Source organism: Spermophilus citellus, assembly GCF_964194105.1.
Source record: "Spermophilus citellus genome assembly, chromosome: 6".
Taxonomy (NCBI): domain Eukaryota; kingdom Metazoa; phylum Chordata; class Mammalia; order Rodentia; family Sciuridae; genus Spermophilus; species Spermophilus citellus.
This window is the reverse complement of record NC_138187.1, coordinates 126,277,659-126,292,815: the sequence shown is the minus strand read 5'-3', so window position 1 is coordinate 126,292,815 and position 15,157 is coordinate 126,277,659. Positions and strand designations below refer to the sequence as shown.

Genomic DNA, 15,157 nt, shown 5'->3' with positions numbered 1-15,157 from the left:
ATCTTTGCATTCTTGTCTTCCTCTTTCCTCTTCACCATTTGCCTTCATTTCTATTTGTTTGTTGATTCTTATTCTCTGAAAACACAGTGGAATGCTTTACAGTGTTGTGGCTAATTGAGCTTGCTAAGTGTTTATTAATGTCATGATGTCCTGCTTAGTGAAGCTAAATGGGAATGGGAATGGGCAGGGGAGGTAGTGGGATGTCAAAGATGGGATGGGAGGGTGGAGGAAGGATTATGAGGTATACCTTTAAATTCTATTATGTAGAAATAGAGAGGTTAAGATATTATTACTCCCAAGATATTTTCAGACTACTCAGCATTCTCTGTATTTGTCACATTTTATAAGTATCTCTATCAAAGTGGATTGGTTGAATTCCTTAAACATGGTATACACCATATCCTTATAAAGTATAAATACTGAATCTTCTCAGCACTTGTTATAAGGAAATTGTTCCAAGTTCGTTGCAAATGATATTTGTATTATGTCGGTTTTTTTCTTTAGATACATATGTTAAGTTAACTCTACTGAATTCCATGGGTCAAGAGATGTCCAAGTGCAAGACATCCATCCGCAGAGGGCAGCCAAATCCAGTATACAAGGAAACTTTTGTATTTCAAGTGGCCCTATTTCAACTTTCTGATGTGACACTTATACTATCTGTGTATAACAAACGCAGCATGAAAAGAAAAGAAATGATAGGCTGGATTTCTTTAGGTCTGAACAGCTCTGGAGAAGAGGAACTCAATCACTGGACTGAAATGAAGGAGTCGAAAGGACAGCAAGTATGTAGATGGCATGCATTACTAGAGTCGTGATGAATAGGATGAACGAGCGGTCAGTCAAAGGCAGAATTATTTCTTATTACAACACTGCTGTTTTTACCTGGTCACCATGAGAAGAGCTATTCTTTGAAGAATAATATTCAACTCTACCAAAATTCTTTAGATGCGTGGAAAGATCATCTAATACTGACATAAATAAAGAAAAGATGTGTCTCTCGTAGAGCTTGTCTGGAAACTGAGAAACTGACATCATTAATGTTAAACTAACGGTCCTCCAGAGATTTAAAAATATGCTTTTGATTTGAAGTTACTTTTACTTTAGCAAAAGAGCCAGTAATTTTATGGAAGATTATAAGTGATTTTAAAAAATCAGAATTTTAGTTGCAACACTATTTTAGTATCACCCTACATATTACCTAAAACATTTTAAATGGCCAGTCTTGGTGTTTATAATGTTATTTAATATTAAAAAAATAGTTCTCCAGCACTATCACAAGTCATATTTAATAGTGAAGGGTTTCAATCACATTTAAAATTATTTTGTCTCAGACATGTTCTTTGTGCCCTTAGTTTCATTGTGCCTCGGTTCTTCTCCATAGCACTAAATCTAAGTGCAAGCAAGTATTCATTTTCACAAAAGAATTTTGAAGCTTTGTTGTTTTTCAAAAGTTTATTTCTTTATTTGCCTTTGCTTTTGCCTGATCCAAAGAGACCAAGTCATGTTCTGGTCCCTTGCAAGCCTTCTAGACAGGTTGTACTGTAGAACTATGTAACTTTCTGTTGAAAGCACTTCCTGTATTCTTGTATTCCAATGTAGGAAGCCAATAGAACAGGACTTTATTTTAGAATTTCTTTCAGTGATTGACTCTTTACAATTGTAGTAATGTGAAAAACTTTTTTTTACAAACTGAAAAATAAGCTGAGCTGTTGGAAATTGAATTCGATTCAAGTTAAAGAAAAATTTAATTGTCTGCTCTGAGTATTTAGTAAGTAACACTGCATAAGGCAGGTAGCATTCAAAATAAGAAACTCTTCTCTGTCACCCTCACTTCAGTTTATATGGTGATGTAAAGACTATCCTGTTCAGTTTGATTCAGAACATCAAGTTAAAAACAGTTCTGAGATTCCTTATGAAGTTTCTAGTGACTTGTGACTAGATTTTATGAAATTTACAGATAACGTTCTTCAACGTGATGTCATCTTGTGCCTTTCATGTAAGTTCAATTTGCTCATACAGCTTGGAAGTTGTATTTGCAAAATTAGGCCTTCGATTTTTTATAAATGTAAAGATTCCTCAGAACAGTGTCACAAGATCTTTATTTCCTCTGACGTATGTAAAAGTTATACAATGTACTAATTTTTTTTAAATGGCAAGGCACTTTTATTTGTTGTTTTTGTATTTAGGAACTCTGAATAATCAAGAATATTATAAGCTATTTTCTTTTCAATTTTGCTTCTTATCTAACATATAATTTATGCATATACTTTATTAAATAGAGTATGTTTTGTATATATGAAAAATATTTTCTTTTTTTCTTTCTCATTTTTAGTAAAGCTAGACAAAAGTGTACTATTTACCAATTACTAAAAAGCAGAATATCATTGTTCCTAGTCCCCACTAAGTACAATATGTTATTGTAAGCTAGAACTCATTATTACCATAATGAAACCATGCATAGATATTACTACTTCAGCTTGGCTGTACTGAAAGGCCTTAAAAGAGATTTTTAAAAACCCATGAATTCATATTTTTTAGTTTAAAAAAGGCAGCTCTGTGCTTTAATACTTGTGAGTTATAAGAAAAAATGCAAATGAGCAACATGGGTTTTAAGAATATATATTACAGAGTTGCATTAAAGAAAAAATTCATTCTTTGTTACATCAGTGCACTTTTTTCCAGGATTTTTTAAATAAATGAGTTACAGTTAGAACATGAGTTGAATGGCAAAATACCTCATTTAAGTATTTTCATTAACAATGCAAGAAAAGTTTGAAGGGGGATGTGGATTTTACTGAGAAATTAGATTTAGGCGTTTGATGCTACAGTTATCTTTCCTGTCTTTGAAACAACTGTCTTTGTTGTTAATACCTGGTATCTTTCTAATAAAGAGAGTTGTCAGTCTTATATGTAGCTGTAACAAAGCTTAATCAAACACATTAATAAGGCCAGTTTGGTGCTTTCACCTTTAGTAAGAAAAAGACAACTGTTATTTGTTAAATCTACCTTTCTTCAGACAGAATTGTGTGTGTGATCTGATATCTCTTTAGAGGCTTATCTAGTATAAGTGTCAAATCTTATGTAGCCCAAAAACTAATCAACATTTTTATAAATTTCAGGGAGGACCCTCCTCCATCCCAGCTGCCAAGTCCTCAAAGATAATAAGTTTTCTGTATATGTGTCAATACATACACACATGCCTACTCTCACACACAACATACATATGTACACATATATGTATTTATAATGGTGAAGGTGCCCTGGCTTTTTCAGACTACTGAATAGAAAAATATTCCTCAAATTTATGGATTGTTTTTCTCCTTTATATAAATTACTAGGTCTTATATTTGGTTTTGAGAGCTATTTGGTACCATTCTCCGCCACACATAGCAAAATACACATCTTTTCTTCTTGTGGCTTGACACAACCTAGAATAATTACTCCCCCAAAATTGTCTATTTTTTTCCAAAAAGGATTAGAGTTCAAGAGATGGACTTCACTGTGCTTCATCTAACATACAAGACAGTACTACTACTTTTTTTGTTTACTTGAATTCACATGAAAGCTTCAAGGCAAAATTTTATATCTCAGTAATTATAGCAAATAGGTGCCCACTGGTGGGCAGCAGGTGTTGACTCAGAAACTTGAGAAAGACAGTCGACTTTCTTGTTGTTCTGCTAAAATCCCCTAAGCTTCATAATTAAATGAGCTAGTCCAAATATGAAGTTGACCAGCATTTATGGCAGCTCCTGAAATCACACTATCCCAAAGGAACTACAAAATGTAGTAGTTTATTATTGCCCAGGAAACAAAGCATATTTCAAATCAGTGAAGAATTTGTTTAGTATAATATCATCTTCCCTTTCAGAAGCCTTATTCTGTAATCTGTGTTCCCAGTACTGTTCAATTTGCTTGAAATCCACTTGTACATTATCTTATCATGTGTTCAGTGAATTCTTGATAGTATAGTATTGCCTGACAAAAATAATATATTAGACCACAATTTAAGAAAAGAAAACCCAATGAGAAGATATCTAAAGTATCCTGATTAATATACACATGATCTCCCAGTCTCTCAAGTAAATTAAAAATATAGGTAGGCTATTTAAAGTTTGAATCTTAGATGACATAAAAACAGTAGTTGTGAGCACATTTTTTTTCCATTTCATTATTTGGATATGAATAGAAATGATACAAATTTGTTTGCATGAAATTACCATTTACTTATATAGATGATATAATTCAGAGAAATTTACATTGATATTTATAATTCACAAGTTTTCTTATTTTTTTCCGTTCACTGCCCCCAGTTCATCTATGACTTACATTGGAAGTAGCCATCAATATCAATATCCTTATCACCAACCATACTTAATATTGAGCACAAGGTTAAGCATGCTGTAAAGCATTTTCTTTTTTTCCCCACATTTTTATTGGTGCATTATAGTTGGTACATACTGATGGTATTTGTGGTCACATATTTGTATGTGTATATAATACACAATATAAACATAATTTGGCCAGTATCACTCCCCAAAATTTCACCCCTCCCTCCATGCCTTCCATGCCTTGGTCCCTTTCCTCCACTGATCTTCCTTTGATTTCCATGAGATCCACCCCCACCTTTCTTTTCCTTTGTCCTCTAATTTCCACATATGAGAGAAAACATAAGACCCTTGACCTACCGAATTTGACTTACTTCAGTTAACATAATGGTCTCTAGTTCCATTTTCCTGCAATTCCATAATTTCATCTTTCTTTATGACTGAATAAAACTCCATTGTGTATATATACCACATTTTCTTTATCCATTCATACATTGATAATTGATAGATACCTATGCTGGTTCCATAGTTTGGCTATTGTGAATTGTGCTGCTATAAACATGGGTAATCTAAAGTTAATTTTAAAACATCAATCTGTACCCTCCAAAAAGTGTAATAATGATGATGATAACAGCTATAATCTACCAAAGCTCTAGAACAATAATTTACTATTTTGTTTGATTCTTTGAACAATATTATGAGGTAGGTATATTATTCATATTTTAATCAGTGAAGAAATTGCAGCATAGAGAGGTTAAGCAGACTTTCCTAAGGTCATCCAGTAAGTAAGCAGCAGAACTAGGATTAGAACCAGATGTACATTACTCTAAACACCATACTGTGCATATTGCAGTTGCATCCCTCCTTTCAGTTGCATACAAAAAGTTAGAACAACCAATAATCGTACCCACTTTAACTGAAGGCAGAACTAGTTGGTGGAAACAGCTCAGGAAAAAGAATAGACAAGACTAGAGGTTTACTTTTTCTCAGAACACAATGGGGAATTTTGTGTCATGTTTTGTAGATGATTTTTATTTTTAAAGAGTTGTTATTAGATTCTAAAAGTATATTAGTTTGTTCTGCTTTTTGGCCACACTTGGGAACCCAAGATATTTAAATTGCATCTGACCATCTTTCTTAATCTGTGAAGTGAGTAGCTGTGTCTGATAGCCCACATCTTACTCATCAGTGTTAAGGAGAAAGCTCATTGCAGTTTGTGTTTCTTGTATTGTTTTATTAAGGTTTGATAAGAATTGTAGTTAGTTTTATTCCATGTCTCTCTTTTCCCCAAGTGGTAGTAAATGCATTGTCTTATTATCTTTATATGTGCCTTTGCTCATAGTAGATACACAATAAATACTGAATTGAACTAAGTTCTCTATGGAAGAAATCAATAATACTAATATGTAAGTCTCATTTTGCACAAATCTTGTGTTATGCATGGATTTATTTTTCCTTCATTTAATATATATTTATAAGAATACCAATTATGTGCATGAGTTGTTCTAAGAACTACAGATGCAGAGGTAGTAAATTGGATAGACAAAGTGATTGCCCTCAGGGGGCTTAAATTCTAAGGTAGGAATATGAGCACAGAATAGTGTAATTTCACTCTAATCTGATGAGATGTCAAGATAGGAATGCAAACAGCATTGTGGTATTTGGTAGAGGAATATAATGTGGAATTCAAAAAAAATCTTCCTGAAGAAGATAATACCTAAGTTGGGACTTAATGAATATGGGTTAGATTCCCATCAAACTCTAAGGAATATTACAAAATGGTAGTTTCCAAGATTTAGTGTGTTTAAGAGTTATCTTTAGAGCTTAACTTGTATTCCCAAACTCCACCTCTAGAGATTCTGTTTCACTTGATCTAGAGGGAAGCCTAAGAATCTAGATGTTATTATGCTCCTCAAGAAATCTTGTCAAATATATTGGTATGGAATATTGAACTTATTACATAGAATTATTGATAGTAATATTTCAGTGCCTGTAGACTAAATCTTTGTGTGTAATAGTGATAAATAAGAGTGATTAAGACTAAGATTAATGTTACTGATTAAGACTTAAGGTTAGGACTGGGGTTGTAGCTTAGTGTAGAGGGCTTGCCTAGCATGTGTGAGGCACTGGGTTCAATTCTCAGCACCACATAAAAATAAATAAATAAAATAAAGATACTGTGTCTATCTACAACTAAAAATATATATATTTAAAAAGTCTAAGGTTAATGTTACTTGTACATCCTTAAAAAGAAATATTTAACGAAGAAAATGAAAAGTAATAATTACGATGTCTAGTCCATTCACATTCAACATGATTTTTTCAAAGTCTTCCTTGCTATAATTCATGAATTCTATGATGTTTATTTTGTGATTCCTAGAAATTTATTTATTGTTAAAATATTTACCTCTAAACTGTCTTTGCAATAATTAGATATAAGGCAAAGAATCTTAGGAGGTTTTTATCTAGACTTCATTCTCTGTCAGTATTCTGAACAAGGTTGACCTGTAAGAAATCGTATAGGAACAGTGGTAGATAGTGGCAATTTTGTTTTCTTGTTATAGTAAGCCTTCTACTTTCTCTTACTTTCTCTTTAATGGCTTCATTGTCACCACACCTTCAGATGAACCTCAGTCCTAGATTCTTCACTAGGAACAGCAGTGTTTCTACTACTTATGATCTGATCTTTATTTCCTTGATTGCTTTGTTCTTCCTTAGTGTCCTTGATTTCAAATAGCAAGTTAACACAGCAAACCTTAGGACTTCTGCTTCCCCTAAAAGTAAATGCTATGGATAAGGTATATCTGAGTTTCTGTTTTCCCTCATTTCAAAGGTAACCACACTGCCTTCTCTTGTAATATTTTGCATGAATATATTTTACATTTTGAAAGTTTTCTTTCCTCCCACAAAGATCTGTGATAAGCCCACCAAAAAAATGAAGTTACTTGAATATTTGAAATAATATTGTTATAGAATTGGACTGCTTTGTGACTGCTGACATATCACTGTGTTGAATCTGGTCATAGTTCAAGCTTAATATAATGTTAAGGTGGTAAAGTTTGATATACTGGAATTATTAGTTAATTATCAAAACTGGATTTAAAATCTTATTTTTTGTCCTCCCTCTTTATACTAGTATGCAGTTTCCTTAAATGTTTCCTCTTTCTCCCTCCCTGCCACACACCTCTCATTTCTATACATTCGCACTAAGTACCAAAGTTAGTCAGAGCTAAATAGTACCTGTTGAAAAGGGATGCCTTGACTTTTTTCATTTGACCTCGTGGACTAGACAGTAGAGAGGACCAGACAGGCTTTCTCAAAGACTGTGGGAAGAACAAAGCATAATACCCTCTCCATCATAACAGGCTGGCTGCTGCTACTGTGATAGTTGTTGTCATCATCCTCATACACTTACCTTGAATAGTATGATATACCCTGAAACCATGTTGTAGGAGCTGGGAGCAGAGAAGGAAACTATTAATCTAGCAAAATTTTGGTATAATTTTATTACAGAATTTCAGCCTCTCATTACATAAAATTTTATAATTATGAGAAGAAAGTCACTGCTGTGCAATAATTATGCAAGATGTTTGACATTAATTCATTGTCAGCTTGATAGTCTATATCTTAAATTATCTTACTATTTTAGGGCCCTTCTCATGCTCTTCCTTATTATTCTGGTTTTTAGTAAACCTAATTTGTACTATCTGGTTTTTTTAGTTTGTCCTTTAAATATTCAAGACTACTTTAAAAGAAAAACCATAACAGCTTTCTGTTTATTCCTTTAGCATGTGATCTTTCACCTGCCAATGTGTTTTAAAATGAATATGCACTAGATGACATATAAATTATTTCAAAATTATAATTTATAAATTGGAAATTTTATGTATTTGTGTATTTAGATATTGCCAATGTGCTTATTTTCATAAGCCTAAGCAATTAATATTAAATACATCTATTTTATTCATTGAGAAAATATAAATTTTCTCATACCTCTAAGATTTATTGTTTCTCTTTGCTGTTCACATCTGGTTGAACTGTGAACCTCATAAGAAGTCTTTGTGAATTTCCAAGCATGCTCTCCTCTTCCAGCTGATGTAGTTTTTAATAATGACCAAACCATTCATACTCTTAGGAGTAGGTCTTCGCAGTCACTCCTGTTCAGAACCCCCATTAATGTTGCTGACAGTGATACATAAGCACCGTGGGAGAAAAGAACCCTGAGGTATAAAGCATTGGTATCTCACAACCCTAACAGAATGACACTTTCAATACCTAAATATAATTTCAGTGAGAATGGAATAGAAGCCAACTTTTTGGAAATGGGGAATTTTAGGTCCTTATGTCATATTCTCCCCTTTTTGATCTTCTCCCTGCCCTGTCTAGCTTGCACATTCTCTTTATTTTAAGTTTTGTCAGACAGCTTTTAAAAAATGTTTTTTTTTAATTTCACATGTTGCTTTAACCAGGAAATTTCAAAAAATTGAAAATTGAAATAAATACTTAAAATTATAGAAAAAAATTGGGGGGGGGAGTTGCTTGTTTTTGTTTTGAGTTGTCTTTTTGGATAAATATTGGGAATATTTACAGTATTCTGTAATTACATCACCTGTGTTGTATGAGGGGACACCAGGATAACTTTGGTACATAAGTTGACTCTCATCTAAGTATGTTAGTGTATTTGAACAATTATTTGAAGCACACCTAGAAATTAGTGGTGGTACTTCCAAAAGCATTTTGATATTATAAGTGTTACTTTAAGTTTACCAACAGAAAAGTTCAGTAGTATCTTGCATTATAAAAGTAATTTATCATGATTCTGCATAATTGTATTAAAATTTGCTTTGTCTTGTGGTGAAAATAATATTGTGGCAACAATTTTGAGGAATCTTTTAAGCTGATATAGAGGAGATAGCCAAACTTTGGCTAGACTTTTCCTAGAATTTTGAAATAAGAAAGAAAATAAATATTACTTTTTAGTTACTTTAGTCTTGAGGAAGAATAGTTATTTGAATTTTAAGAGTCTTAATAAATGTTGGGATCTATTATTTTTCTAAAACTCTTGGGTTTTAGAACTCAATACTCTTGCATTGTGCTTTTTTTCTCAAAATAATGTAATTTTTATGGAAAAACTCAATTAATGGAATCTTTTATTTATATTCCTTAACCAACCTACCAACCTTCCTTCCTTCCTATTTCTTTTCTTTTTTTCTTTAGAGGCAAGAAATTTCCTTAATAGTATAGTTTCTACAGAGCTTTCTTACTTATTTTTCTAATAATGGATATTACAGTGAAATGAAGTTTAAATGCTCTATGAGCAAAATTCTGTTAAACAACCTGAAGAAATACACTGCTGATTAACATTTCCTTTGGTCTTAAACTGTCTCTAATATATTTGTGAGTAACTCTAACCCATTGATGGACCTTACCAACAAGGGTCTGTATGGTTATCAACAGTGTTGTATTATTGTCACATTAATTTGCATTTTTGTCAAAACTATAAATGGATAAGTGTGTGAAGCAATCTGTTTTCTAGAATGGGCTTATATATCTACTCATTTTCACATAATTGAAAATGTGTGCTACATGTTGCATTGTATTCTCACATCTACTTTTCTACTGTATACACCGATTGTCTCGGTGCCTTTGTCCTTTTGTATAATTGTATTACATAAAGAAACCGCTGACCTCTGCATAAACAATGTAAAAAAAATGTTGAAATTACTATTCCAAGGAGATTTTAATGGCAGTTTAATTTTCCAGAGAATAAATTTTTTGTGTGGGTTAAAAGTTATTTTTCTTCACTTTTATGTAAAAAAGTTGTTCGGTACTCACATCAAATGGGTCAACGTCTGATTTCCCTGATGGTGATAGATCAGAATCATCCCTCTTTCATCACTGGCAAGTAAGTGTTAATATGACTATTACACAAGGTAAACAAATGTCAATTACATCAGCAAATTTCACATGGACATATATAAATGTTATTAGGATCTTAGGTTTGATAAAGAATCTCATTTAAATATTCTATAAAATGTTTCTCTCAGAATGTTTGGGACATTTAATTGTAAGTCATATCTGGCCTTCAAAGAAAATAGACTCCAGCCAGGCACAGTGACACATGCCTGTAATCCCATTCCCTCCAGAGACTGAGGCAGGAGGATCACTGGTTCAAAGCCAACCTCAACAATTTAGTAAGGACCTAAGCAACTTTGAGACTCTGTCTCAAAATTTTAAAAAAGAAAAAAGGGCTGGGGATGTGTCTCAGTGGTTAAGTGCCCCTGGGTTCAATCCCTTGTACCCATCCCCACTCCCCCAAAATGAAAATAGACTCCAGACATAAACATTTTAAAATAATTCCTTTAAAGTTCATACAAACGAAGAATAAAACCAAGTAGCTTTACAACGGCCTCAATGTTCCTAGCTAGAATATACACATGGGTCCAGCTTTCCGCCTTACACTTCCATTTAATGTGACTTTCTCATGATTCATGGTGATATTGTTCTTCCATTTAACAATATCTTTTCTACTTGACAGCAGTAGTATGATGATTTTTTTTTAATTTTTTCTTATTAGGTAGCTCTATTATTTCCCAAAGACCTTGAAGTGAGGTTCTTTTCATCTTTCATTACTTTGTCCTTTTATTTCCAGAAACAAAGATTTATAACAACACATGCAACAAGTACTATTTTGCATATGAAAGAGAATTTAAACATTTGGTGCTCTAAAATTGCCAGAAATTAAAGTTGCTGAATCATCTAATCTTTGATTGTCTTTGAATCCTTAGTTTCCTAAATCTAGTATTTGACTGTCTTTGAATCCTTGGTTCCATAAATCACCTGAGCTTTTCAAAAGTGGAATGCCAGGGACCAGTTGGTCTGCTTTACCTTTTTTCCTTTTTATAGAGATGTCTCTATTAAAACAGTGAAAACATGAAACACTTCTGCTCAAAATAAATGGATTCATAATGTAATTTCAATCTAAAGTTTGAGTAATTTTTATCTCTTCCTAGTACTTTGTTAATTCTTCCCCTTTTTCAAACATTTTGGGCTTCCATTGTTAAGACATTTTAAGTTTCAAGAAGCAAAAACAACAGACTTCTTGAGTGTTCATAAGAAAAAATGTTTTCTGAATTTTAAACAACTTCTCAACTGGGCATTATTTATTAGTTATTTAGCACTTTAAAAAAGAGTAATTTGCATCTGGGTCATGGTTTATTGTCTTTCAGAGAATTATAATTTATATAAAGTGAAATTCCAGCAGAAAATTGTCACAAAAGTTGGTATTTTCTGTTGTCACAGAGGGTTTTGGGTGGTTAATCTTCATAACATGTTATTATACTTAGGATTATGTTTTAATTGCAAATTGCTTGTAACTCTTTTTGACCTCCCGTATGCAAAATAACATTTAAAGTAAACTTTTTCTTTCCATAGATTATCAAAATATTCCATAATGTTTCCCATTTGAAAATAAAGTCATTCCCAATTTAAAAACAAAAGGTCTCAGTAAAATATGTGGGATATTTTGTTTGGTTAGTACTTTATAATGAATTATAAAAGTATAATATACACTAAATGCTTCTAAGTAATTAAATACCGAATAGGGACAAATTACAGCCATGTGTTGCTTAATGAAGGGGATATGTCTGAGAAACGTTTAACTTGGTCTCATCATTGTGTGAAAAAAATGCCAGACTTCCAAAGTGTCTGTAGCATTTTGCAGTACCACCAGCAATGAATGGAAGTTTTTGTTGCGCCCATCACTGCCAGCAATTGGACTTGTCGATTTCTTAGATTTTAACATTCTAGTAGATTTATAGTAGTATCTCATTGTTTTAATTTGTAGTTCCCTACAGATGAGATAGTTTCTAAGTCTGTATACTTTTGTTGGTGAGGTGTCTGTTCAGATCTTTTCCCATTTTTTAAAACTGATTTATTTCCCTAACCTTGAGTTTTAAGAGTTCTTTGTATGTTGTATCTGGATCAAATGCAATGCTTCACAAGTATTTTCTTCTAGCCAGTGTAATGTCTTTGCATTCCCTTAACAATGTCTTTCACAGAGCAGAAGTGTTCATCATAACGAAGTTCAACTTATCAATTTTTTTCTTTCATGGGTTGTACTTTCGATGTTTATATAAAAGCTCATAATCAAACCCATAGTTGCCTAGATTTTCTCCTGCTTTTTCCCCCTAAATTTCCCGTTTTTGCATTTTTCATTTATGTCTATCAACTATTTTGAGTAAAAACTTTTAAAAGGTAAAATGTCTGTATCTGTATTTGCTTACTTTTCATGGATGGAGATATAATTGTTTCAGCACTATTTTTTGAAGTGCCCTCTGCTCCTTTGTCAAGATGAGTTGACTATATTTGTATGGGTCTGGGGTTTTTTTTCCTTTTTTAAAATTTGTTTTAGTTATACTTTACAGTAGAATCCATTTTGATATAATTATGTAAGTATGGAATATATCTTATTCTAACTTCTGAAAGAGAATAACTTCTTATTTTAATTCTCTTTATTTTTCAGTGATCTGTGTACCTATTCTTTCACCAATAAGGATGTGGTCTTTGCTACCATAGTCTCACAGTTAAATCTTAATGTTAGGTACTGTGAGAACTCTTTTCTTCAGTATTGTCTTAAATTTTCTAGGCATTTTATCTTTTCTGCATAAACTTTAGAACCAATTTGTTGGTATCTACAAAACATCTTCTTGCATTTTTTATTGGAATTGTGTTGAACTTAAAGATCTATGTGAGAATTGACATTTTAATATTGAGTTTTGTACTCCAAGAGCACAAAATATCTTTTCATTTATTTAAATATTACATGCTTTCTTTCATTATTACTTTTATAGTCTTCCATATATAGGTTTTCTGAGAGTTTTCATAATGGATGGCTATTGAATTTTGTCAAATGCCTTTCTGTATCAATGGATAATGATCACATGGGGGTTTTCTCCTCATTCCCTTTTTCTCCTGTTAAAGTGGTGGTTTACACTGATAAGTTTCTTAACATTGATCTAACCCTGCATACCTAGAATAAGTCTAATGTGGGGATGGTAAACAGTGACAATTCTTGTTACATACATTGTCAGATTTCATTTGCTCATATTTTGTTGAAGACTATCAAGTCTTTAGTTCCTCCTTTGTCTTCACATTTTAGTATTGGGCCTCCTAGAACAAATTCTAGGTGTCCCTCAATAGATGAATGGATAAAGAAAATGTGGTATATATACTCAAGGGAATATTACTCAGCTTTAAAGAAGAGTGAAATTATGGCATTTGCCAGTAAATGGTTGGAGTTGGAGAATATCGTGCCAAGTGAAATAAGCCAATGCCACAAAACCAAAGGCCAAATGTTTTCTCTAATCTGCAGATGCTAATTCACAATAAGGTGGGAGACACTAGGGAAGAATAGCCTTACCTTAGATTAGGTAGAGGGAAGTGATGGGAGGGGAGGGAAAGGCCTGTGGGGATAGGAAAGATAATAGAATGAAACAGACATTATTACTGTATGTATATATGTGACTGCATGACCAATATGATTCTGCAACATGTACACTCAGAAAAATGAGACATTATATCCCATCTATGTATATCAAAGTGCATAAATGCATTCTACTGTCATGAATAACTAATTAAAACAAATTTTAAAAAATTTAAATCTCCCCCCAAAAAAAAGAGTGTTCCATCTACTTCTGTTTTTTCTGGAAGAATTTGTGGAGAATTGGTAACATTTTTTTAAAAAAATGTTTGATAAAATTCATTTATGAAACTATCTGGGCATGGTGCTTTCTTTTCTTTCTTTTTTTTAAGTTATTAATTATTCAGTTTTTAACACCTACCAGCCTATTTGTATTATTCACTTATTTTGTGTCACTTTTGGGTCAGTTTCTGTTTCATTGAAGGTATCAAACTTGTGGATGAGGAGCTGCTAATACTATTCCATTGTCATTCTTTTAATGTTTATTGCATCATAGTGATGGCCTTCTTTCATTTCTGATATTGTTAATTTGTATCTTTTCCTCAGCCTAGCTAGGAGTTTGTCAATTTTATTGATATTTTCAGAGAACAATGTTTGGTTTTGTTGATTTTATCTAGCAATTTCTTGTTTCTAGTTTTATTGATTTCAGCTTTAATTATTATTTATTTTCTTTGACTTGCTTTTCTTTTTAAGTTTATTTATTTATCTATTTATTTATCTATTTATTTATTTATTTAAGGGATGCAAGTGATAATATCCAAACTCTTAACATGTTGAAGCTAAAGCCAGAAGTTCTTGGGAAGGTTTTAACTGTCTGAGCCTAAGCCTATTTTCTGACCTGGAAATACAATTTACTTAGCACAGAATTATGACTTATAAAGTGGGTTGACTGGGGCGAGGGCAAATTATCTCACACTTACTTAGTAAAAGTTAAAATAGTTTTATTCCCATTTTTTCATTTTTAATGAAAGGATTATGTTTTTAGCACAGTCACTTCATATACTTAAGGGACATTATTAAATTAGCCATCGTTACTCTATATAATACTGTTACCTTGGATGAATCCTATTTTCCCAGTTTTCTATCCTAGAGAGCCTTTTGAACTACCTTAACATCTTTAATCTGTGAAATTATAACCTTTATCCTCTATGTTTTTAAATCACAAAATAACCATGAGGACTCAGTTTTAATTATAAGCAAACTCTCAAGCATAACTTTTATTTGCCTTGCTAACATTATCAGTAGACAATGGAAAATTCCTCCAGACTTTTAAACTGGACAGTAACATTATGAGATTTTCATTTTATTAAGATTTTCATTCTTGCAGCAATTTGGAGGATGAGTTGGA

At 32.3% G+C, this 15,157-nt stretch overlaps 1 protein-coding gene across 3 annotated transcripts in view; it reads left to right on the top strand.

The window, feature by feature from the left end:
- The window catches only part of SYT14 (synaptotagmin 14), a gene marked incomplete at its 5' end in the record, with an annotated part of 187,749 nt that extends 177,643 nt beyond the window's left edge, over positions 1-10,106 (top strand). For all 3 annotated transcript variants that reach the window (XM_081299329.1, XM_081299328.1, XM_081299327.1), the window contains one exon: positions 505-10,106. In XM_081299329.1, coding sequence (XP_081155455.1) covers positions 505-818 — 314 coding nt within the window. In that variant the 3' untranslated portion in view covers positions 819-10,106. The remainder of the gene's footprint in view (positions 1-504) is intronic.
- Positions 10,107-15,157: the final 5,051 nt, after the last annotated feature.